This window comes from Ceratotherium simum, chromosome 23 (assembly GCF_057802395.1).
Source record: "Ceratotherium simum simum isolate JZ-2026a chromosome 23, ASM5780239v1, whole genome shotgun sequence".
NCBI lineage: Eukaryota > Metazoa > Chordata > Mammalia > Perissodactyla > Rhinocerotidae > Ceratotherium > Ceratotherium simum.
Genome location: NC_141922.1, coordinates 48,896,640 through 48,920,588, shown reverse-complemented (window position 1 = coordinate 48,920,588; position 23,949 = coordinate 48,896,640). Strand labels below are relative to the sequence as shown.

The window sequence follows — 23,949 nt, the reverse complement described above, 5'->3', positions numbered from 1 at the left end:
TTGATCATGGAAGCATACTCATTCATTGCCTTTATTTTTGTTTTTTAAACTTTTTTGAAGTCAATTAAGTACACTTGAGAGGAAATTTATTGAAGAGGAAAGAATTGGCGTCTGTAGTTGGCAGGTTTACGTTATAGGATGTTGTGATTTTTAAAAATTGGTGGTAAATAGAGGCAGTGCTAGCCTGATTGAATTGATATTGGTTTCATTGAACCAAAACGTGATTGAAAACCTAAATTATTTAAAAAAATTTAAGCTATTTGTTAATTGCTTCTATGATGTAATTATTAACCACTCTGAGACACGTTGTATGCCAATTGATGTGTTTGTAGGGTATTTGCCATATTTCATGTTTTAGAGAACTATATTAAAATTTAAAGCAGTAAAATTTGTTTATAAACAATGCTAAATATCTTTTTTCTAGAGCTATTCCAGTATTGATGTCCTTTTACACAGAAGTAGACTCACCAAATTGCAATCTGTACAAACTTTAATAGAAATTCAGGAGTTCATCAGCTTTATAAGCAAACAAGGTAATTTTTATAACCTACCATTCATTTTTTCTTTTATAATTATGGAAGAGTTTTGGCGTCTGATATTTTTTGCTTAGTACATGTTTCTTAATGTCTGGATTAGAAACTGCCTTAGTTCATTCTACACATACATGCTTTGAGATCACTGAAATAAATATTTAAAATGGTCAAGCACTATTCTAGGCACTGGGGATGCAAAGCCAAATAAAACATATTGCCCAGCTTGAAGAAGCTTTGAAAAAGTAATTCTAACACTCTGTGATACCTGCTGAGGCAGAGGTGTGCACAGGATCCCGTGTGAAACACAGACGACAGAACCTGCCCTGGACTGAGGGACGCAGGAGGCTCCTGGGGAAGGGGCCTGAGTTGAGTGTGGAAGAGAGAGAGGGGGTCACAGAGTGCCTGCTTGACAGAAAGCCTGCAAGGTCCTGAGGGGCTGGACATTCTGTGACTGAGGGCCAGGTGCACTGGCCTGAAGAGAGGTGAGGCTGTGGGTGGCCATCCCCAGACCTTAAAGGTCTTTCTCCTGCCAATGAGTGAATTTTGTCTTGGTGCCTATGGGAAGCCACCCAGAGTCAAAGGGAACGACTACATTACATCTGTGCAACAGTAACATATCTTAGTTGTAAATCTGAGTTTCAGTTTTTGTCCTAAATAATTAAAAATATTTATGAAAGACACTTTTTCAAAGTACTAATAAAAATTGGTATTCATATCTATCTACCTAATTGTTCTCAGTTTTAAATTTGAAGAATTGTTTTTTAAGGACATATTATTAATGATATATCATTCATTAAGTGTTTTCTATTTTGAGTAGCTATGTTATGTTAATCTCTCTTTTCTATATTACATAGCTTTTATAATAGCCTTATGAGATGTACATTCTTTCTACTCATTTTATAGAGGCTGAGAGAGATTAAATAACTTACCTAAAACAATAGGCAAAAGATTCAGATTTTGAACCCAGGACTGTCTGATTTAAGCTTGTGTTCTTACCCACTGCTTTCCCACCAACAGAAAGAGAAAACTAAAGCTTTAAACATTAGTAGTGTAAAATGTAAATTTCACGAGGATTATTATGAATACCTTTTCTGAAACCCATGAGGCCAGATTGTTTCGGATATTATGATGACGATGTAACCTTGTGCCTGCACTGGGGTCTGGGGTAGTGTTCCATAACTAAACACAGTGAGCTGTCCCCAGCTTGTGTGGTGAACATTCCCACGAATGGCATAAACAAAAACTGTAAGTAGCCCTCATGCCGACTCAGATCTGATTTTGCCAACAAGAAAATTGGCTGTAATCCTGTGAAAAAAAAACTTTTTATTATTCAGTGCTTTTTAGATTTTGGAATTATGGATGAAGGATTGTGGACCTGTGCTAAACGTAAAAATTGTGTATATTTATTTCTACATCTTTCCTCCATATCCTTAAGAAATAGAGTTTTAATGTCAGAATATATTAGATTTAATGTGGTAGCTTTGTGTTCCTGTTGCAAAACAAGAGGCAGAATTTTTTAATTTGGACAAGAAATTTGAGTTAAGTTTCTCTTTACTAATAGGAGCCCCACTTTGCAAGCTGGTCTTGTCTTTGAGCTGTGTTTATAGTTATCCTCTTGTATTATTTTTAGGTAATTTATCATCTCAAATTCCCCTTAAGAGACTTCTAAAAACCTGGACAAACAGATATCCGGATGCTAAAATGGACCCAATGAACATCTGGGATGACATCATCACGAATAGGTAAGATGTGATCTTTTTGAGTTGAATGTGGATTCTTTTCTGAAATTACCAGAATGGTTTTTCTCCCAAACTATGGTTTAGAAACATCAGAGGTTTGAGTCTAGTGTAGGTATCTCTTATCTTGCCAATTTCCCATTTAAGTTGTTCTAACGAAACTCTCCATGTCAGCATGTATGTCCTTTGTCCCCACTTGTCCCCTGTGTGGGAGTTGCTGCCCACTCACATTGGATTCATCTGTGCTGGGTGGTTGGTTATGAACATGCTTCTGGCAATGAGAGAAGGCAGGGGAGCAGCGGGGGCAGTGGTCCGTCTGCTTCTGCCTCAGGGCTGAATGTTAGGTAGTGAAATGGAAGCAAACAAGTTACTGCTTAATGATTTTTTGTTATTCTATTACTGTAACTTGGATTTTTGACACTCCTGCCTCTACCTCCCAACTCTATTACATAATTGTATATATTATCAGGTCTGAGATTGTTTTCATATCCTCATCTTTTCATTACCCTGTAACAACCCTGGGTAATCTCCAAGGCAGATATTAACCATAGATGTCAGAGAAGAGGTAATAGAATCAGAGAAGTTGTGTCTGCGAATATACACAGCAAGTAAGACTCAAGGACTGTGACCCCATGTGTGGTGTTCTTGCCATTATTTCCTATTCCTCTGCTACTATGTTTTTTAATTTTTTTTTTTATTTTTTATTTTTTTATTTTTTAAAGATTTTATTTATTTATTTTTTTCCCCCCAAAGCCCCAGTAGACAGTTGTGTGTCATAGCTGCACATCCTTCTAGTTGCTGTATATGGGACGCGGCCTCAGCATGGCCAGAGAGGCAGCGCGTCGGTGCGAGCCCGGGATCCGAACCCGGGTCACCAGCAGTGGAGCGCGCTCACTTAAGCACTAAGCCACGGGGCCGGCCTGCTACTATGTTTTTTTAAAATTTAGTTTTATTTTTTATACTTTTTCTACTTTTTATTTTGAGTAAGTTCTTATCTATTCAAAAGTTGCAAGAGAAGCAAAATTCTCCTCTTGTAATTAGATTCACTGATTTTTAACATTGTTAACGTGTTGGCACGTTATTTTTTATTCTCTCTATCCACATACACGTGTTTATTTTCTGAACCATTTGAGATTAAGTTGCATGCGTATGTCTCTTTACCTCTTTATCAGTATATGTTTCCTAAGAAAAAGAGTCTTCTCTTATATAACCACAGTACAATAATAACTTCACTGTTTTCATTTTTAATCCACAGCCCCAGTTTTAGTTTTCTCAGTTGTTCCACTAGTGCCCTTTAAAGCATTTTCTCCCCTTCTAAGACAAGATCCAGTCAAGAATCATATACTACATTTAGTTGATACGTGTTTTTTGTCTTCTTTAATCTGGAAGAGTTCCTCAGCCATCTTTCATGACATTGACACTTTGAGGAGTGTTCTTCAGTTTGAGTGTGTCTGTGTATCCTCACAATTAGATTCAGGTGATACATCCCTAGCCAGAATACTACTTAAGTGAAGTATTCGTCTCAGGGTATCACTGTAAGCATGGAGTGTCTGTCTGCCTTTTACTGGTGATAGTAAATTTTTTTTTATTGATCTTTTAATAGTTTATAACATTGTGAAATTTTGGGTTGTACATTCTTGTTTGTCCATGGTGATGATAATTTTGATTGCCTGGTTAAATTCTGGATTATGCCTGTTTTTTCCTTTGCAACTAATAAGCAATGTGGGAGATGCTTAGAGACTTGCATATATCCTGCTTCTCATAAGGTTTACCCTCTGTATTTCGTATCTGTGGATGACTCTTACCCCAGACCAGTCTTGACAATGATGGTTGCAAGGTGATGATTTTCAGACTCCACCACTTGTTTCATGTTTATCAGTCTACGTCTTATTATTGTAAGGAAGAGCCCTCCCTTCTTTCCCATCTATTTATTTATTCATTTACTTAAATTTTAATTATCAATATAGAATCATGGATTCCATTTTTATTTAATGGAATATAATCCATTACTGTCCTTATTTGTTTCATATTCATATGGTCTCAGATTTGGCCAGCGGAAGCCCCTTCAAACTGATACTCCAGGCTCATCTTGCAAAATTATTTTTCTCTAGAAATGTTATAGTTTTACTTCTTAAATTTAGGTCTGTGATCCAGTGGAAAATAATTTTTGTAGATGGTATGAGGTGGGGTAGATGTTCACTTTTTTCATGTGGGTATCTAGTTGTCTAGTTCCTTTTGTTCTGAAGTCCTACTTTTCATAAGTAAATTGCCTTGGCACCTTTTTTGAAAATCAGTGACCATATGTATATGGGTCTGTTTTTGAATGCTCTGTTCTATCCCATGATTTATGTGTATATCTTTTCGCAATATCAAACTGTCTTCATTACTGTTGCTTTATAGTAAGTCTTGAATCAGCTAGGGTGAATACTCCAACTTTGTTTTTCTTTATGAAATTTGCTTTGTTTTAGGTTATTTGTATTTACATATACATTTTAGAATCTACTTATATATTTCTACCCAAAAAAGCTCTGAGAATTTCTGATTTTATTTATTTATTTATTTGTTTGTTTGTTTGTTTGTTTTTCCCCCAAAGCCCCAGTAGATAGTTGTATGTCATAGTTGCACATCCTTCTAGTTGCTGTATGTGGGACGCGGCCTCAGCATGGCCAGACAAGCGGTGCGTCGGTGCACGCCCAGGATCTGAACCCGGGCCGCCAGCAGCGGAGCGCACGCACCTAACCACTAAGCCACGGGGCCGGCCCCTAGCTCTGAGAATTTGATTGGGATATTATTGACTGTAGATCCACTTTGGGAATTACCATCTTAACAATGTAGAGTTCTCCAATTCGTTAATGTAGTATGTCTCTCTATTTATTTAGGTCCTCTTTAATTTCAATGTGTATTTTTTCAATATGGAGATCTTGGGTGTCTTTTGTTCCTAATTATTTTATGTTTTTCAGCACTGTTGTAAATAGAGGGTTTTTTTTTTTATTGTATTTTCAAATTGTTTACTGCTTGTATATTGGTTTTCTGAAAGTTTTGTTTATCATGAATGGATGTTGAATTTTGTCAAATGCTTTTTCTGTATCTATTTAATTGATCAGAGTGGGTTTTTTTGCCTTTATTGTGTATATGTCGGTTAGGTCCATTTGGTCTATAGTGTTGTTCAAATCCACTGTTTCCTTATTGATTCTCTGTCTGGATGATCTATGCATTGTTGAGAGTGGGGTATCAAAGTCCCCAACTGTTATTGTGTTGCTGTTTATTTCTCTTTTTAGTTCCGTTAGTATTGGCTTTGTATATTTAGATGCTTCGATGTTGGATGCATAAATATTTACAATTGTTATATCTTCTTGATGGATTGACCCCTTTATCATTATATAATGACCTTCTTAGCATCTTTTTACCATTATTAGCTTAAAGTATATTTTGTCTGATAATAGTATAGGTATATTTTTTTGGTTACCATTTGCTTGAAATATCTTTTTCCATCCCTTCACTCTCAAAGTGTGTCTTTAAAGCTAAAGTCAGTCTCTTGTAGGCAGCATTTCATTGGATCTTGTTTTTTTAAATCCATTCAGCCATTCTATGTCTTTTGATTAGAGAATTTAATCTATTTACATTTAAAGTAATTATTGATAGGTAACAACTTACCATTGCCATTTTGTTAGTTGTTCTCTGACTGTTTTATAGATCTATTATTCCTTGTTTCTTATCCTGCTCTCTTCTTTTGTGATTTGATGACTTTTTCTGTGGGTATCCTTTGACTTCTTTATAATGATTTTTTGTGTAACTACTACAGGTTTTTCCTTTGTGGTTACCATGAGGTTTATAAAAAATATCTTATACTTAACAACACCCTATTTTAAGAGGATAACAACTTAACTATGATAGCATTCTTAAACTTTATGCTTTTACTTTCCTACCCCACTCCATTTTAGGGTATTGATGTTACAATTTACATATTTTTATATTGCGTATCCAGTAACTGATTATTATAGTTATGGTTATTTTTAATACGTGTGTTTTTTAACTTTTAAACTAGAATTGTAAGTGAATTACGTACTACCATTACCACATTAGAGAATCTGACTTGGACTATATATTTACCATTACCAGTGAGTTTTATGCTAACTTCATGTGTTTTTACGATGTTAATTAGCATCCTTTTATTTCCACTTGAAGAACTCCCATTAGCATTTCTTGTAAGGCAGGTCTAGTGGTGATGAGCTCCCTCAACTTTTGTTTATTCAGGAAAGTCTTTATCCGTCTTTCGTTTCTGAAGGACAGTTTTGTTGGGTATGGTATTCTTGAATGACAGTTTTTTTCTTTGCGTATTTTGAATATACCATTCCATTCTCTCCTGGCCTACAGTGTTTTTTTTGAGAACTACACCGATAGTCTTAATGGGGATTCCTTTGTATGTGGTGTGTCACTTTTCTCTTGCTGCTTTCAAGTCTTTGTGTTTGACTTTTGACAATTTAATTATAATGTGTCTCAGTGTAGCCCAATTCAGATTCAACGTATTTGGGGTCTTTTGGCCCTCATGGATCTGGAAATCCATTTCTCCCTCCGGGTTTGGGAAGTTTTCAGTCATTATTGCTTTAAATATACTTTATGTCCTTTTCTCTTTCTCTTCTCCTTCTGGGATTTCCATTATGGGTATATTGTTTCTTTTATGCTGGCCCATAAGTTTGTAGGCTTTCTTCACTCTTTTTCATTCTTTTCTTTTTGCTCCTCTGACTGGATAATTTCAGTGATTCCTTATTCCTTATGGTCAAGTCTGCTTTTGAAGCTCTATTGAATTCCTCAGTTCAGTCATTGTATTCTTCAGCTCTAAGATTTCTGTTTGGTTTTTTTTTTTTTTTTGGATGATTTTTGTGTGTGTGTGTGTGTGGAACTTCTTGTTTTGTTCATGCATCGTTTTCCTAATTTTGTTTAGTTGTCTGTCTGTGTGTTCTTGTAGTTCACTAAACTACTTTAAGAGGATTATTCTGAATTATTTGTCTGACAGCTCATAGATCTCCATTTCTTTAGGGTTGGTTATTGGAGCTCTATTAGTTTCCTGTGGTGGTGTCATGTTTACTTGATTTTTTGTGATCCTTAATTCCTTACATTTGTACCTGCACATTTGAGTAAGTAGTCTCTTCTTCCAGACTTTACGGGCTTGCTTTGGCAGACAGTCCTTCACTATCATCTCAGCTTGGGGTTCTAGGTGTGTCAGCTGGTAGTGACCTTGGGCAGGTGGGGCTTGCTATCATGGTCTATTTTTGGATGAGGCCACTGCCCAAGCTCTGAGGTCAGGGAGTGTTGGTGCTGCTGGCTGAGAACAATTGGATAGGACTGCTGACGTGGTTCCCTGCTCAAGCACAGCTGTAGGATGGACTCCACATTGCCTGTATTCTCTGGTCAGGCTTCTTAGATGGTCGGGACTGGGTATTATACTCAGCAGTAGGTGGGCTATGGATTAGCTTCCCTGCCTGGGTGGGGCAGCAGAACTGACCCCAAGGCCAGCCCAGCTCATTGTTTGGGGACTCAAATCAGGCAGGACTGCACACCAAATTCCTTGGCTGGTTTTGCTGTGCAGACATGGAGAGACACTGGCTGTGCTCTTTGCTCAAGTACCACTGTAAGTGCGGCTGTAGGATGGGCTATGCAGCTTCCCCTGTGCTCTGGTTAGGTTCCCTGGTCAGGTTAGCTGAAGGCTGTATTCAGCAGTGGACAGGACTACAAATTAGTTTCCCTACCCATGCAGGGCCACCATTCAGGCCCCAGGGCTGGCAAGGCTCTTGTTTGGGAACCAAATCAGGCAGAACTGTGCACCAAGCTCCCTGGCCAGATGGGGCCACCATATTGGCTCTACAGACACAGGGCTGCTGGCTGGATTCTCCACTCAAGTGCCACTGTAATCAGGCTTGCAGGGTTGGCTACCTAGATTCCCAGGAGCTCTGGTTGAGTTTCCTGGTTGGCCAGGTTAGAGGCCGTATTCAGCAGTGGGTGGGGCTGTGGATTGGTTCCCCTGTCTGGGTGGGGCCTCTTCTGAGGCCTAGGGCTGGAAAGGCTCTTGTGTGGAAAGCAAATCAGGCAGAACTGTGCACCAAGCTCCCTGGCCAGATGGGGCTACCAGCTTGGATCTGCAAATGGTCATAGCTGCTGGCTGGGCTCTCTGCTTGAGTGCTACTGGGCTAAGCAGCTTCCCATGTGCTCCACTCAGGCTTCCTGGTCTGGCCGGGCTGGGAGCTACACTCAGCAGTAGGCAGAGCTATGAATTCATTTCCCTGCCTGGGCAGAGTGGCAGAACACACTCCAAGACTAGCAAGGCTTGTTGCTTGGGGTCTCAAATCAGGCAGACCTGTGCCCTGCTGAGTTCTCTGTTCTGACTGGACCACTGTCTTGGCTCTGCAGATGAGCAAAGCTGCTGGTTAGGATACCTACTTGGGCACCACTATTGGTAGGAACTTAATCTGCCAAGATCTGAGCTCTCATTGCTGTAAGCCCTCCCCTGTTCTCTGTCACAGTCTGATCCCTAGTGATCAAGCCCCACAGATTCTGCCATAAAATCTCTGTGAGGTGAGACCCAAGTGGGCCTCCCGATTAGCACACCACAACACTGGGGTAGTTGGATGCTCACCTTGGGGTTTTTTTCCCCTACTGGAGAAGCTGTAGGCTCAAGGGGCCCCTCTTAGTGTGGTGCTGTGCTGGCCTGGGGATGGGGCCATGTGTGTCGCTGCTCCTCTCACCCTTTTAATGTGGTCCTTCTCAGTCTCTGGAGTGCAGGGCGGTGCTTAAGCCTTACCCCTGTGTTCTACGTCTTTTCACAGTGGTGTCTTGTCCATGAATAGTTGTTAGCTGATTCTCTTGTGAGAATCAAGAAATCGAGAATGACCTATGTCACCATCTTGATGGTGTCACTCCTCCTTTGTTGTGTTTATGGTGTATTATATTGATTACTTTTTTAATATGAAATAAATGTTGAATATGAAACAAATTCTTGGTGTAAACCGTGTGTGGTTGTGATGCTCCCTTTTATATATTCTTGAATTTGCTAACATTTTGTTAAGAATTTTAGTGTCTATGTTCAAGTGGAATATTTGTCTGTAATTTTCTTTTTTGTAGTGTCTTTGTCAGGTTTTGGTATTAGGGTCATGCTGGCCTCATAAAATGGGTTGGGACATATTCCTTTCTCTCTTCTTTGAAAAAAGTTTATGTAAGATCCTTCTTATTTCTTACTTGAATATTTGATAGAATTCACCAGTGAAACCATATGGGCCTGGAGTTTTCCTTTTGGGAAGATTTTAGATAATATATCTAATTTCTTCAATAGGTATAGGGCCATGTAAATTTTCTATTTCATTTTGTGTCAATTTTGTTGAATTGTATTTTTCAATAAATTTTTCTGTTGCATCTGAGTTGTCAAATTGTTGGCATAAAGTTGCTCATATTATTCTCTTATCCTTTTTATTATTTGTAGTATCTGTGGTGGGAACCACTTTTGTATGTCTGATATTGGTAATTTGTGTTCTCATTTTTTTTCTTGATCAGTCTAGCTAGAGGTTTGTCTATTCTATTGATCTTCTCAAAGGACCAGTTTTTGGCTTTGCTAATTTTCTTTATTATTTGTTTTCTATTTCATTCATTTCTTGTCTCATCTTTAGTATTTTGTTTTTTCTACTTACTTTATACTTACTTTGCTTTTCGTTTTTTAGTTTCTTAGGGTGGAAACTTGGATCATTGATTTTATACTTTTTTTTTCCTAATATAAATACTTAAAGTTATGTCTCTAAGCACTGCTTGAGTACTGCAAATTCTAGTATGTTGTGTTTATATTATCATTTAGTTCAAAATATTTTGTAATTCCCATGTGATTTCTTTTTTGATTCATGAAATAGAAGTATTTTGTTTAATTTCCAAATAGGTGAGTTTTCTATTGCTCTTATTGCTATTGATTTCTAAATTTATTCCACTGGGATCAGTCTTTTTAAATTTATTGAGACTTGTTTTATGGCCCAGCATATGATCTGTTTTAGTAAATATTCCATGTGCACTTGAAAATCCTGTATATTCTGCAGTTCTTGGATTGAATGTTTATAAATTTCAATTAGGTCAAAGTGGTTGATGGTATTTTTCAGATCTTCTATGACTTTACTGATTTTTTTTGTCTAGTTCCATCAGCTGCTGAGATAGGGATTTCAAAATTTCCTACTATGATTGTGGAATTGTCCATTTCTGTCTTTAATTCTGTCTATGTTTATTTATTATATTTTCAACTAATTCTGTCTATGTTTATTTATTATATTTTCAACTCTGTTATTAGGCCGATACACATTGACTATGTCTTCCTGATGAAATGTCCTTTATATCATTATGTCGAAGTAATGATATATTGATATATGTATGTATACTTGTGTGTGGACTTATATAACATATAGTGAAAACACTAATAGGTAGTATAATTTTGCTTTAAACAGTAACACATATTCAAAAGAACTTATGAGGAAAAAAGTCTTTTTATACTTACCATTTCTGATGTTCCTCATTTGTTCCTAAAGATCCAGTTTTTCCTCTGATACCATTTCCCTTCAGCTGAAAATTTTTCTTTAGTAATAATCTTGTAGCGCAGGTCTGCCTGTGGTGAATTCTCTGATTTTTCCTTTATCTGAAGATATCTTTATTTCAATGTCATTCCTGAAGAATATTTTCTCTGGATATAGAATTCTGGGTGGATCCCCCTTCCTCTTCAACAGTATCATTTCGCCTCCATGTTTCTGAAAAGACAGTCATGGTTATTCAAATTATTGTTTTCCTGTATGTAATATATCATATTTTTTGGCTAGTTTCAAGATTTTTTAAATTTATCGTTGATTATCAACAGTTTGATTATGATGTGTCTAGGTCTGGTATTCTTTGAATTTATCCTGTTAGAGGTTCACTGAGCTTCTTGAATCTGTACATTTATGTCACCAAATTTGGGGAATTTTCTGTCATTGTTTCTTCAAGTATTTTTTTGGATCCAATTTTTCTCTCTGTGGGATGCCGCTTACACATATATTAGACCTTTTGACATTGTCTCAGAGGTCCCTGAAACTCTGTTCATTGTAATTCAACCTTTTTGTCTTTATTCTTCAGATTAAATCATTTCTATTGATCTGTCATCAAGTTCACTATTGTTTTCTTCTGTTGTCTTCATTCCTCTTTAAGACTGTTTAGTGAATGTTTTATTTCAGGTACTGCATTTTTCTGTTGTAAAATTTTCATTTGGCTCTTTTAATGCTCTCTCTCTACTGAGATACCTACCTTTTCGTTTATTTCATTTGTATTTTCCTTGGCCTCTTGGAGCTTAGTTACAATAGCTGCTTTAAGGTCCTTATTTGATCGTTCCAACATATAGGTCATCTTAGAGTTGGCGTCTATTGACTGTCTTTTCCATTAAGAATGGATACGTTTTCCTGGTTATTCGTATATCAATTAATTTTGGCTTGTATCTTAGAAATTGTGAATGTTATCTTGTGTAGACTGTGAGGTCTTTTATAATTCTCAGGAGAATGTAGGTTATTTTGCTTTAGCAAACAGTCAGCCCAGTTAGATTGGCTAGTAGACTGTCTTGCCTTCTGTTGGTTCAAATCTCAGTTCAGTTTTCAAGTCTTTCCTTCATTGTTTCGAGTGAGTTCTGCACATGTACTTCCGGGGGTAGTCTGTGACCTGTGTATTTTATTATACAGAATTAAAGGATCCTGTCTCTGGCTCTCTCTCCCCTTGGATCCCCACTACAATCTTTGTTCTACCTAGGCTCCTTTCCAGGTTTCTCTGGGCACAATACAACAGAGTTTCTATCAGAATCTTAGTCATGAGGGCTGCCACACCACTCTGCAACCGTGGTTATCCTTGTGGCAAAACTGGAAAAGGAAAGAGAAAAAACCAGAAACTCATCCCAATAGCAATAGCTTCTCCCAGTTTTGACTTCCCTGTATATACAGTCTGCCATCTTTTATTTATTCTCAGAGTTCTTGGGTGGTTGTATTTTGCATTTTATCCAGAGTTTCTGGTTGTTATCAGCAGGAAGGTGTGCTGTAGGGGGCTCACACTGCCGTACTAGAACCAAAACTCTGTTATTTTTAAAAAGATGGTTCTTTTCCTGGCTCCATCCTCCCCAGTCTGAGACAAGAACATTTCCTTTACCATGACACTTCTCTGTCTTTGTTATCCTGTTCCTTCTATCTGGGACTTCCTTACCTCCTCTGCTGCTTGAAGTTGAATGCATTCTTCAAAGTCCAGGAGAAAGTCTCTATTGTTTTGTGAACACTTATCCACCTCCCTGCTCAGCCCCCCGCCCTTTTCTGTGAGCCGGGGCACTTTACTCATACTGCTGGTGTGACATTCATGTTTCATTCATTCATTAGTTCTTCAGATACTTCTCAAGTACTTATTTTATACCACTTTTACTTGTTTATTCTTATAATGAAAAACAGTGAAGGCTTACACAACGTAGCAGCTCTTAGGAGGGAAGGGGCACTGTGTGTTGGGTAGGGTGCGAGGAGCACAGAAGCAGATAGATGACTAGAGTGGCTTGTATCTTGCGAATAACCATAAAAGCAAAAGAAAGAGACAATGTGAGACATGCTAGTTTATCTGGCCACAGTGTTTCTAAGAAAACTGAAATTAGTCCCTGGATAAATAGAAATTTAGTTGATTATTGATCAGGGGTGAATTTTGTTTACTGACAAAGAAAATAAAATCACTGGAACAAAGTCATATATGCAAATTATGATACCAATAAAAATTATTTTATAGCGATACAGCCGTATCTTTTAATATTCTCAGTGATTATAACCTGTTTGCTGCTTTGCATTTTTCACCTTTGAGAGTAGGGCCTTAGATTGGGAGGTCTAAGGAGAAAAATGCCTTTTGACCCAACACAGGTTATGTTGCCCATTTGTTAAGAGAGAAAATTGTAAGTTTAAATGCTTTATTTTGTGGAGGTAGAGACAATAAATGATATCTGGAAGATTCTGTTGAAATGTCCTTGGTGATCTTTGAAGAGTTGATTAATTAAAATGAAGATTAAATCCAGTACTTAAAGTGCATATTTACAGTCTAAAAAATGAGCAAAAATTTAATAACTGTAGAATTTCTGTCTGTGAATGCTATTCAGTAGCTTCCTGTGTCAAAGATTTCTTTAATGAGTCTCTGGCATTAATTCTCATTTTTCTTCTTTTTGTCTAGATGTTTCTTTCTCAGCAAAATAGAAGAAAAACTTACTCTTGCTTCAGATGATCATAGTATGAACGTGGGTGGAGACAGAGATACCAGTGGAAAGATGGAAGCACAGGAGCAGGAAGAAGATATTTGTTCTCTGATTAAGAGCTGTAAGTTTTCCATGAAAATGAAGATGATAGAAAGTGCAAGAAAACAGGTAGGTACTCACATTCCTATTCCTCTATTCTATCCCAGAATTTTTCTTAATTTAGCTTTTTTTTCAAACTTAGCTTTTCTTTAAAATCTGAAGCTTAAAGATAAGTAGTTAGTATTTTTTCCTCTTTATAAAAAAGTAAACTTGAAGAAACACTTACTTGAAATTATCCAGAAAGCTTCTAAAGTTGTATACTTAATAATCATTTCCAAATGATTATTTTCTGTTATTTAGAAAGAAGATAAACCTAATATCAGGTTTGATCGTGTCAACAAAATGAATGCTTGCCAGTTAGTTACAAATTATATTTAGGTTTAGTTTGTGGACATCTATCATTTGATAACAAGATCCTTTCTTGATATAAGTATGCTTTGCTTAAAAGTTGCATCTAAACTATTTAAATGTATTAAATCATATTTTACATGTAATTAAATCATATTCTAAAATACTAGGGGAGCTTGCTCCCTTAATGACCCTATATTGATTGCTATCATAATGCAAAGAATGTTATTGTATTAGAAATAATTAATATTTCTGTTTTGAAGTTTAAGTACACATTTATAGATTTTTCTTTGACATGGGTGTTGTATCAGTTAGGAATTTTTATGTTTCAAAAAACAGAAAACCCAGGCCAGCCCCATGGCCTAGTGGTTAAGTTCTTTGTGCTCCGCTTCGGTGGCCCAGGTTCTGTTCCCGTGCATGGACCCACACCACTTGTCAGTGGCCATGCTGTGGTGGCAGCCTACATACAAAATAGAGGAAGATTGGCACAGATGTTAGCTCAGGGTGAATCTTCCTCAGCAAAAAAAAAAACAAAAAAACAGAAAAACCAATCCAGAACAGCCTAGTGAATAAAGGAAATTTATCAGTTCCCATAAATGAAAAGTCTAGATGAGCTGGCTTTCAAATACTATCACCAAGGACCTGCTTTCTCTCCCTCGGTTCTCTCTTCCACCATATTGGTTTTGTTCTCAGATTCTACATAGTGAATCTCTCTGGCATCTCCAGGGATCTCTAGGCCCTTTGTAGTTGGAAATGGCTGTGGATGTTTTATATCTTACTTCCTCCACACTACATCTTCCTGGAATTAGATACAGTTTCTCTCTGATTATTTCCTGCAGAAAAAAAGATGCTTTTTTTCCACATGGCACTGGCTGTTGTCTCCCACCATCTCATTAGCTCTGATTGCAGCAGGAGGGGCCGTCATTCAAGGCACATGGCTGAGGAGGGGTGCTTGTGGCTTCTCGGCAGGAAGTCAGAATGCTCATCCCTGCTGGAGAGACAATGGGAGCTCCCTGCTGATGCTCAAATTCCTCCAAACTGGGGGAGGGACATGATGAGAGAGGAAGAAGGAAATGGGTTATGAGTACATTATTTAGAAATATGTGAAAAACCCCAAGATAGCTAAAAATCTTTTATATGGCACATTGGCATTTTTTTTTCCAGAATTTTTCAACAATATATTCACATATACATATGGGTTAAATAGAGTTAGCTATCAATACCAGTAATATTGGAGGTGGAGAGAAAAAGAATAATTCATATCTGAAGTTTACATAAAACCTTCAGTGTATTTTGATTTACCTATGTATACTCTTTAAAACTCTTCAAGAGTGGCAGAACTGAAATTTGAGTTTTGCCTCTTTTGGTTACTAAGCACTTCATTAGGTACTGGAGATACTGTGTTGAACAGAATATAGACAAGCAGGCAATTATATTATGATAATATTAAAGGATAATCATGGGGCTGGCCTGGTGGCGCAGTGGTTAAGTGCTCGTGCTCCGCTTTGGCGGCCCGGGGTTCACAGGTTCAGAACCCCGGGTGTGCACTGACGCACCGCTTGTCAAGCCATGCTGTGGCAGCATGCCATATAAAGTAGAGGAAGATGGGCACGGATGTTAGCCCAGGGCCAATCTTCCTCAGCAAAAAAAAACAAAAAAGAGGATTGGCATCAGATGTTAGCTCAGGGCTGATCTTCCTCATACACACAGACACACACACGTACACACAAAATAGGATAATCACATGGTAAGGACACCTGACCCAGCCTTGTGGGGAACTTGGAGTAGGAGGTAATGTCTAAGTTGGGAACTGACAGGTGAAATACGGTAGAGGGAATAACGTATAAGACCCAGGAATGACCTAGGGCACATGGTTTCCTGAGTGTAGTGAAGGTTGAATTTTAACCCCTACTAAATGGCTGTGCACTTTTGCGCAAGAAAGCCCTTGGATCAAAGTGATCAGATGTGCAATTTTAAAACAGCATCCTTGTTGTAGTGAGGAGAAAGGAACAGAGAAAGGACAAAGGATTAGCAAGTCTCTCTGTTAATCCATGTGAGAGATGATGTTGGCCATATATAGGTTACAGGTCAAGAAAATGAAGATAAGTGGACAGATTAAAGAAAACTGAGGAGGTTCGCTCGGATAAGACATGGTTCTCTTTGGGAGGAGAAAGGATACACAGGTTTCTGACCTGAGTAGCTGGGTGATGAGAATGGAGGAAGAGTAGTAGTTTGTGGGTAAGATCACACGTGCAGTTCAAGACATGTTGAAATGACAAGGCCTTTAAGATGAGCAAGTTTTGATTTCCATTAGATAATTTGTACAAAAGAAACCTGAAGCTCTGGCGAAGTTATGTTAGTGATGGAGGTCTGAATGTGACAGCATGTGGGTTGTCTCTGAGACCATGGGAGTGGCTAAGGTAACCTGAATCAGCCCACCAAACAGACCAATAGTTATGGGATGAGCAAAGGAAGAGGCGCCTGCAGGGATGTTGAACCTGAATGATGAAATGAGAGGACTTCAGGGACTGTGAGACCACAGGGGAGGGACCAGAGTCACAGTGTCAGTTACCAAAGAGAGCAAAGGTATGAAGATTGGAAAGTGTCCTTGCATTTAAAAGAAGGAGGTTGGTGTTGAGTTTGGTGAGAACGACTTCACTGGAGGAAAAGAAGTCAGATGACGGTGGAGGAATGTATGAGAATAGGATATGGGGACAGTAGACACAGGCTGCTCCTAAAAAAGCCATGACAAGGAAGAACAAATGGGGTCAGGGAGGATGGTTTTTCTTTTTAGGGGATGAGAGAAGAGACTGGGGATGTTTAAATCCTAATGGAAGGAACTAAGAAGAGATTGGACATGCAGAGGAGGAATCGCTGGTGAAATAATTTTTTGTGGAGGTTGGCAGGGACAGGATTCAGGGCAAAGATGAGCCTTCTATCATAATGGAGGCCAGCAAAGAAGAATGGGCTTAGATGTGAGGAAGAGTGAGAGATCTCATCTCTTTTCTCTGAGAATTGGGAGGTGAAGTCATCTGCAGACAGTGATCAGGAAGGAGAATTGAGGACAGTGAGGAAGTTTTGAGAGTACCATGGACTGTGGTGGAGAAAGCTGACTAGCACACTAGAAAAGGATTGTCAGACAGCATTGAGAACCTGGTTGGCATTGTCTCCAGTGGACCTGTAAGGGGAGGAGCAGAGAAGGCATGCACTTTGATTAACCCAGAGTGTGGTTTTGCCAAGTGGGTGTGACACAGATGAAGGCCGATGATCTGAGAGTATTGCTAAGAGAATGGTGGGAATGATTGGCTTGCTTATTAATTGGATGTGGAAGGAAGTAAAAGCAGAAAAAAGGCATGTAAACTTACCAGAGTTCTTAAGTACATTATAAACCACGCGTAGCAGGAATTTGGTGAGTAGAAGAGGACGTTTGTCGTCAGAACGGGATGATTCGAGTTTAAGAATTTGATGGTGGGGCCGGCCCCGTGGCTTAGCGGTTAAGTGCGCACACTCTGCTGCTGGCAGCCCGGGTTTGGATCCCAGGCACGCACCAACACGCTGCTTCTCTGGCCATGCTGGGGCCGTGTCCCACATACAGCAGCTGGAAGGATGTGCAGCTATGACATGCAACTATCTGCTGGGGCTTTGGGGGAAAAAAAATAAGTAAATAAAATTATAAAAAAAAAAATGCACGTTATAAAAAAAAAAAATTTGATGGTGAAATTCTGAGTAATGACAAGGATCATGGTGTAGCTAACAAACTGAACCCATCATTATAAGGGGTAAAGGTACCGTCCCTGCCCTCATGATCACTGTCTAGATTGAGAGCTGCACTTACAACTGATGACAGCACAAGGTGGTGAACAAAAGAGACGTCAGCGATGCTAGGAGAGCACAGGGAAGAGTAGAAATTCTGCCTGGGATAGGAAGGCTTCAAGTCGAAGGAGGCATTTGGATTGGACTTTATGGGAATGGTAGGATTTGGACTTGGAGAGGAGAGAAAGGTATTATGGGAGTAAGATATATTCAAACAAAATCATAAAGGTGAGAAACTGGGAATTACAGACTCTGCTCTGAGCAGAGGGATTGTGGGGGTTTCTTGATGGCTGGTTTGAGGTGGGTCATGAAGCATTTTAGTGCTGAACTGAGGACTGGAGAAGTCACTGAAGGTTTTTCAGGCATGCTGGCTAAGTTGGAAGCTATGTAGAAGATTGACTGCTGAGGGGAAAAACAGAGACTATGAAGTCTCAAATTAGGAAAGCAGTGGTAGGAATGAAAACAATGCGAGAGACGTTCAATAAGTAGATATAAGAAGACCAGAGATGTTAGGAATGAGGGAGAGGGTGCAGTTGAGGGTGACTCGGATTTTTAGCCTGTATGGTTGAAAGGGTAGTAATTAGGAATGCACAAGTCTGATGAAAATGTCTTTTGAAGCTTAGCAGAGAATTAGAGGTGTAGATTTAAAAGACATCCATATGACAACCAACCAAATAAAAAAATAGATACATCAAAATTAAAAACTTCTGTGCCTCAAATGACACACTCAAGAAAGTGAAGAGAAAATGGAGAAAATATTTGGAAATCATCTATTTGATAAGGGTCTACTATCCAGAATACACAAGAACTCTTTACAACTGAACAACAGAAAGTCAAACAACCCAACTGAAAAATGAGCAAAGGATCTGAATAGACATTTCTCCAAAGATATACAAATGGCCAGCAAGCACATGAAAAGATGTTTAACATCATTAGTTACTAGAAAAATGCAAATCAAAGCCACCATTATTTCAGACCCACTAATGGCTGTAATTAAAGAGGCAATAGTAAGTGTTGGTGAGGGTATGGAGAAATTGAAACACTCATAAACTGCTGATGGGATTGTAAAATAGTACAGCCACTGTGGAGAACAGTCTGGCAGTTCCTCAAAAAGTTAAGCATAGAGTTAGCATTTGACCCAGCAATTCCACTCCTAGGTGTACACCCAAGAGAAATGAAGCATATGTCCACACAGAAATTTGTACACACGTGTTCACAATAGCATTATTCAAAATAGCCAAAAGGTGGAAACAACCTGAAAGTCTATCAAGAGATGAAAGCATAAATAAAATGTGGTGTGTCCATACAATAGAATATTATTCAGCCATAAAAAGGAATGAAGTACTGATACACACTATAATATGGATGAACCTGGAAAATACTATGCTAAGAGAAAGAAGCCACATACAAAATCAGCACATATTTTCCAATTCCATTGATATGGACTGTCCAGAATAGGCAAATGCATAGAGACGGAAAGTAGAGTAGTGGCTGCCAGTGGCCAGGAGGAATGGCGAGTGACTGTGAATGGACAAAGCGTCTCTTTCTGGATTGATGAAAATGTTCTGCAGTTAGATACTGGGGATGGTTGTCCAACTTTGTGAATAAACTAAAAGACACTAGATTTTACACTCTGTGAATTATATCCCTATGATAAATAAAAAGACATCCTCATAATTTAAGCTAAGGAGATGGTTTAGCTGCTCTAAGGTGAATTGTGTCATGCAAAAAGGAAAGCAGGCAGATTAAAAACTTCTTTTGTGGGGCCGGCCTGATGGCATAGTGGTTGTTGGGTGCTCTCCACCTCGGCGGCCTGGGTTTGCAGGTTTGCATCCCAGGCGTGGACTTACACCACTCGTCAAGCCATGCTGTGGTGGCGACCCACGTACAAAATAGAGGAAGATGGGCACAGATGTCAGCTCAGGGTCAATCTTCCTCACCAAAAAAGAGAAAAAAAACTTCTTTTATAAAATAATTTTATTTCTAAATTATCACCTATATGTCATACACTTTCTTCTGTTATATAGAAAAATTTCTCACTTGCCATGAAACTATTAAAGGAGCTGCATAAAGAGTCAAAAACAAGAGATGATTGGCTGGTGAAATGGGTGCAGAGCTACTGCCGACTCAGCCACAGCCGGAGCCAGACCCAGAATCGTCCTGAGCAGATCCTTACTGTGTTGAAAACAGTCTCTTTGTTGGGTATTAGACTGCTCTTATTTATATTAGTTTAAAAATGCTGTTTTATATTATGTCTGCATGTCTTCTAAAACTACTCTTTGTGCTGCTTTATCTGACATTTGGGAATTAAATCTTTGTAATAATTTTATTAAATATTTGGAGTCAAGGTACTTTGTATCCTAGTAATGCTATTGAATATGACATCTGGAGCTTTTATTTCATTATCTATAAAATATAATTGAAATTAAAATTGTTCTCTTTAATATTTGGCTAAATTATGAGTCTAATAATTTAATTAATTTGAAAACTTTATGCTTACATACAGGAACTACCTTGTAAAAAATTGAACATGAAAATCTGTTTTCCTCGGCAGTTCTTGTCTTTTTATAATCATGTAGCCTTCAGGACTGAGGGGAGAACAGCTTTCTCCTTGTGGGTTTGGATCTGGTAGGCCTACTGTGTTGCCGTGTGTCCAAAGGTCATAGTAGACTACCGTTGAACATGCTCCCACTGTATTTCCAAATTCATTCCTCTTCAGGACAGGGCATTATATCAGAGTATCAGTCTCAGTAAAAGTGCAAATAGGAGAAGCAGTATTTCCATATTGATCCCAGGATCAGAAAATCATCCTTATGTTGCTTAAATATTTTTTATGGGTTTTTTGTGAGGGTTCAGGGAGAGGAGGAGGATTTTGCTGACGTAAAGATAACATTAGTATCATGATAATAATAATTCTACGGTTGTGGTAGTTATGGTGTGGTTGTAGTTTGTAACAGTTGTGAAATAAGATAAGAACTATGATAAGGTCATAGTTATGATCGTTTATCTGAGACAACTCTGAGAGAATTATCTTCCTGTGGATGAGCAGGGGGGTGTGGTTGATGGGACTTGCTAGGTGACTGCCCTTTCTCTTTTGCGCCCCCTTCTGACACGTCTGCAAGCTGCAGGCTTGACCAGTGCTGGGTGAACTTCTTGCCCAGAGCCACATGGTAAGATGCAGAATGAAATCTTTGAATAGGTATAGGTCACAGGATCAATTTAAAAATCTACTCTTGGGTTATTAATGTATATGCACAAATGCGTCAAAAAGAGCCATTTTCTATTCTCTAACAGATGGAATTAGGTGCTTTGACAAAATGCAGAATGATGATGCTTGAATAAAAGTTAATCAGTGTTTTAATTGCTTAGCCTCTGTGGATTTTGGTACAGTCATGCTAACAAAAGAACATTTTTCATTAATATGAATTCAAGAAATTCCCTAACAAATGTTTGAAGTCATGCTTTCAAGATTTATTTTAATTAATTCTTAATAGAAAACAACTTTTGAACACTAGGAATTTCTTCTTTTTAATTTATAGTATTCATTTACTTCTGAAAAAGTCACATGCGTGTGTGTGTGTGTTTAATCCAACAGGTGAGAACACGTCAAGCTACTTAAGCAAAAACATTCTGGTTTCCCCTGACCAGAACATTCTCTTGGGCACAACCTATAAGATCATAGCTAACGCTCTCAGCAGTGAGCCAACTTGCCTTGCAGAAATCGAGGAAAGCAAAGTTAAAAGAATCTTGGAGCTTTCTGGATCCAGTTCAGAGAATGCAGAAAAGGTAATGGACACTGGAGGAGGGAACTTGTTATGTTTGTGTGTTGTACGTCTTTAACGTGCACCTTCTGGCTACACGAAAGAAATAATGAGGGTATTGCTTTGTGCTTTTAGAATTTATTTGACAGTTATGCACAGCCAAGTTTCTTATGTGGAAAATTGACATACTCCATGTGTTCCTGTTTTTTTGAATGATACGAATTTTTTTATATTAAAAATGAGAACTAGAAGTTGGCTTGATGTGGATGGTTCTTCCGTGAATCTTGTTAATGGACTTTCACCAAAAGTCGCCATTCAGATATCCCACTAACTTGTGGGACAAATCAGCCTTTTTCACTTTTTTATTTAGTGCCTGTTTCGCTTAGCTTTTTTCAGATGATTTTGTGTTTTCGATAGTTACCAGCCTCTCCTCATCTCACCATGTCCCACCTCACTTTAGTTGTGTAGCCTTGTCTTCTTCCTCCATGATGTTACCAACATCTGTGCAGGACATTGAACATAAGGCGCTGACTTCCATCTCTCCTTTAATTCTTTTTTTTTTTTTTTTTTTTCTTTTTTTTCGTCAGGAAGATCAGACCTGAGCTAACATCCATGCCAATCCTTTTTTTTTTTTTTTTTTTTTGCTGAGGACGGCTGGCTCTGAGCCAACATCTATTGCCAATCCTCCTCCCCTTTTTTCCGTTTTTTTCCCCAAAGCCCCAGTAGATAGTTGTATGTCACAGTTGCACATCCTTCCAGCTGCTGTATGTGGGACGTGGCCTCAGCATGGCCGGACAAGCGGTGCGTTGGTGCACACCCGGGATCCGAACCCAGGCCGCCAGTAGCGGAGTGCGCACACCCAACCGCCAGGCCAAGGGGCCAGCCCCGCTCTCCTTTAATTCTTGACAGGGCTGCATGACCCCCGTTGACCTTTGGTGGCAGCTCTTTGTGACTCTCTGGCCCGCACTTGGCTTGTTCTTTTTTGTTTGGTTGGTGTTTACGTCCTGAAGATCTTACTGGAATTGCTTGCTCTTGCACAATCAGGTCAGGCTCTCCCTTTTCCATTTAACCAGCTTTCTGTGTTATCTCATGGCTTATGAATCACAAGTATTTTTTCTTTGTCATCACAAGTAGAAAGAGTTCTTCCAGAAAGCTTCTGTCGCACTTACAGGTTTTCTGAAATCTCTCTTAATTCTAGGTGATCGCAGGTCTGTACCAGAGAGCATTCCATCACCTTTCTGAGGCCGTGCGGATGGCAGAGGAGGAGGCCCAGCCTTCCACCAGGGGCCAGGGGCCTGCAGCCGGGGTGATAGATGCTTACATGACGCTGGTGGATTTCTGTGACCAGCAGCTCCGCAAGGAGGAAGAGAGTACATCAGGTGAATCACATAAGAAACAAGTTCATGTATCACCTGATGTTACCATAAAGTCTTAAAAGTTTTGTAGATACTTTTGGTTCCTGTTTGTTTTTAAATGATAAATATTCTGAGAAAAGTCTTGTCTTTTTAAGAGGCAATGGCATCTCTAAGCAACGTGACCTGCATATAAATGGAGTCAAGCTATCTTCTATCTTTCCATTTGCTTAATTTATACTGTCATACTTTGCTTGTAGCTTTGGTATTATGGGCTTATGTGGCTTGCCTCTTGCTCCTGGAATAAATTCATAATCAGCAGCTGTCCCTTATGTTCCCAGCCCAGGAAGAAATCTGCTTCACACAGAATGGGTAATCTAATAGGACAAGATAGAAACTTTAATATATAGTCCAAAACTGTGTCTGGTGTTTGTTGATCTAAAGTAGTTGTGAAAAAGAGAGTAAGGACATACTGCAAAATATAAGCCAAAAAGGGAAAATATAATCATTTGTTAAATTTATAGTCTATGTATAAGTGGATAAATTGACCATTATTTTCTTCTTTCCTGTCCTTAGTAGTTACTGAGTCTGTAGAACTGCAGACGTATCCAGCCCTTGTGGTGGACAAAATGTTGAAAGCTTTAAAATTGCATTCCAATGAAGCCAGGCTGAAGTTTCCCAGACTACTGCAGATTATAGAACAGTATCCAGAGGAGACCCTGAGCCTAATGACCAAAGAGGTTAGTATCTTTATTCTAGTGAAAGGGAACTTTACAGGACCTAAAGGTGTATTCATATTTATATCCAAACACATTAATGTGTGCAATGCATGTTATAGCTTTTCCTAACCAGCTTTGAATTTTGCTACATTCCAAGAACTTATGTAGTAATTTAAAACTGTATAGAAGAGTGTTCACATTTACCCATGTTTCTCTGTGGATGTTGGTAAGAATGCTATGTGTGAACAAGGGCCGCAAGAAATAGAGGAGGTAGTGTGTTTTGGATAGAGATAGGAATTTTCTCTAGTACAGTCTTCTGCCCATAAAGACTAAGCTGTAGCCTGCA

General features: G+C 38.6%; 1 protein-coding gene across 10 annotated transcripts in view; it reads left to right on the top strand.

Moving 5' to 3' along the window:
- Window positions 1-23,949, top strand: part of PRKDC (protein kinase, DNA-activated, catalytic subunit) — a 194,553-nt gene that overhangs the window by 150,039 nt on the left and 20,565 nt on the right. For 9 of the 10 annotated variants that reach the window (XM_087447719.1, XM_087447718.1, XM_087447717.1 and 6 more), the window contains 7 exons: window positions 425-533; window positions 2,164-2,275; window positions 13,490-13,679; window positions 19,799-19,973; window positions 21,367-21,557; window positions 22,731-22,911; window positions 23,461-23,624. In XM_087447719.1, coding sequence (XP_087303845.1) covers window positions 425-533; window positions 2,164-2,275; window positions 13,490-13,679; window positions 19,799-19,973; window positions 21,367-21,557; window positions 22,731-22,911; window positions 23,461-23,624 — 1,122 coding nt within the window. The remainder of the gene's footprint in view (window positions 1-424; window positions 534-2,163; window positions 2,276-13,489; window positions 13,680-19,798; window positions 19,974-21,366; window positions 21,558-22,730; window positions 22,912-23,460; window positions 23,625-23,949) is intronic. The other variant, XM_004431149.3, reaches the window with a different exon arrangement.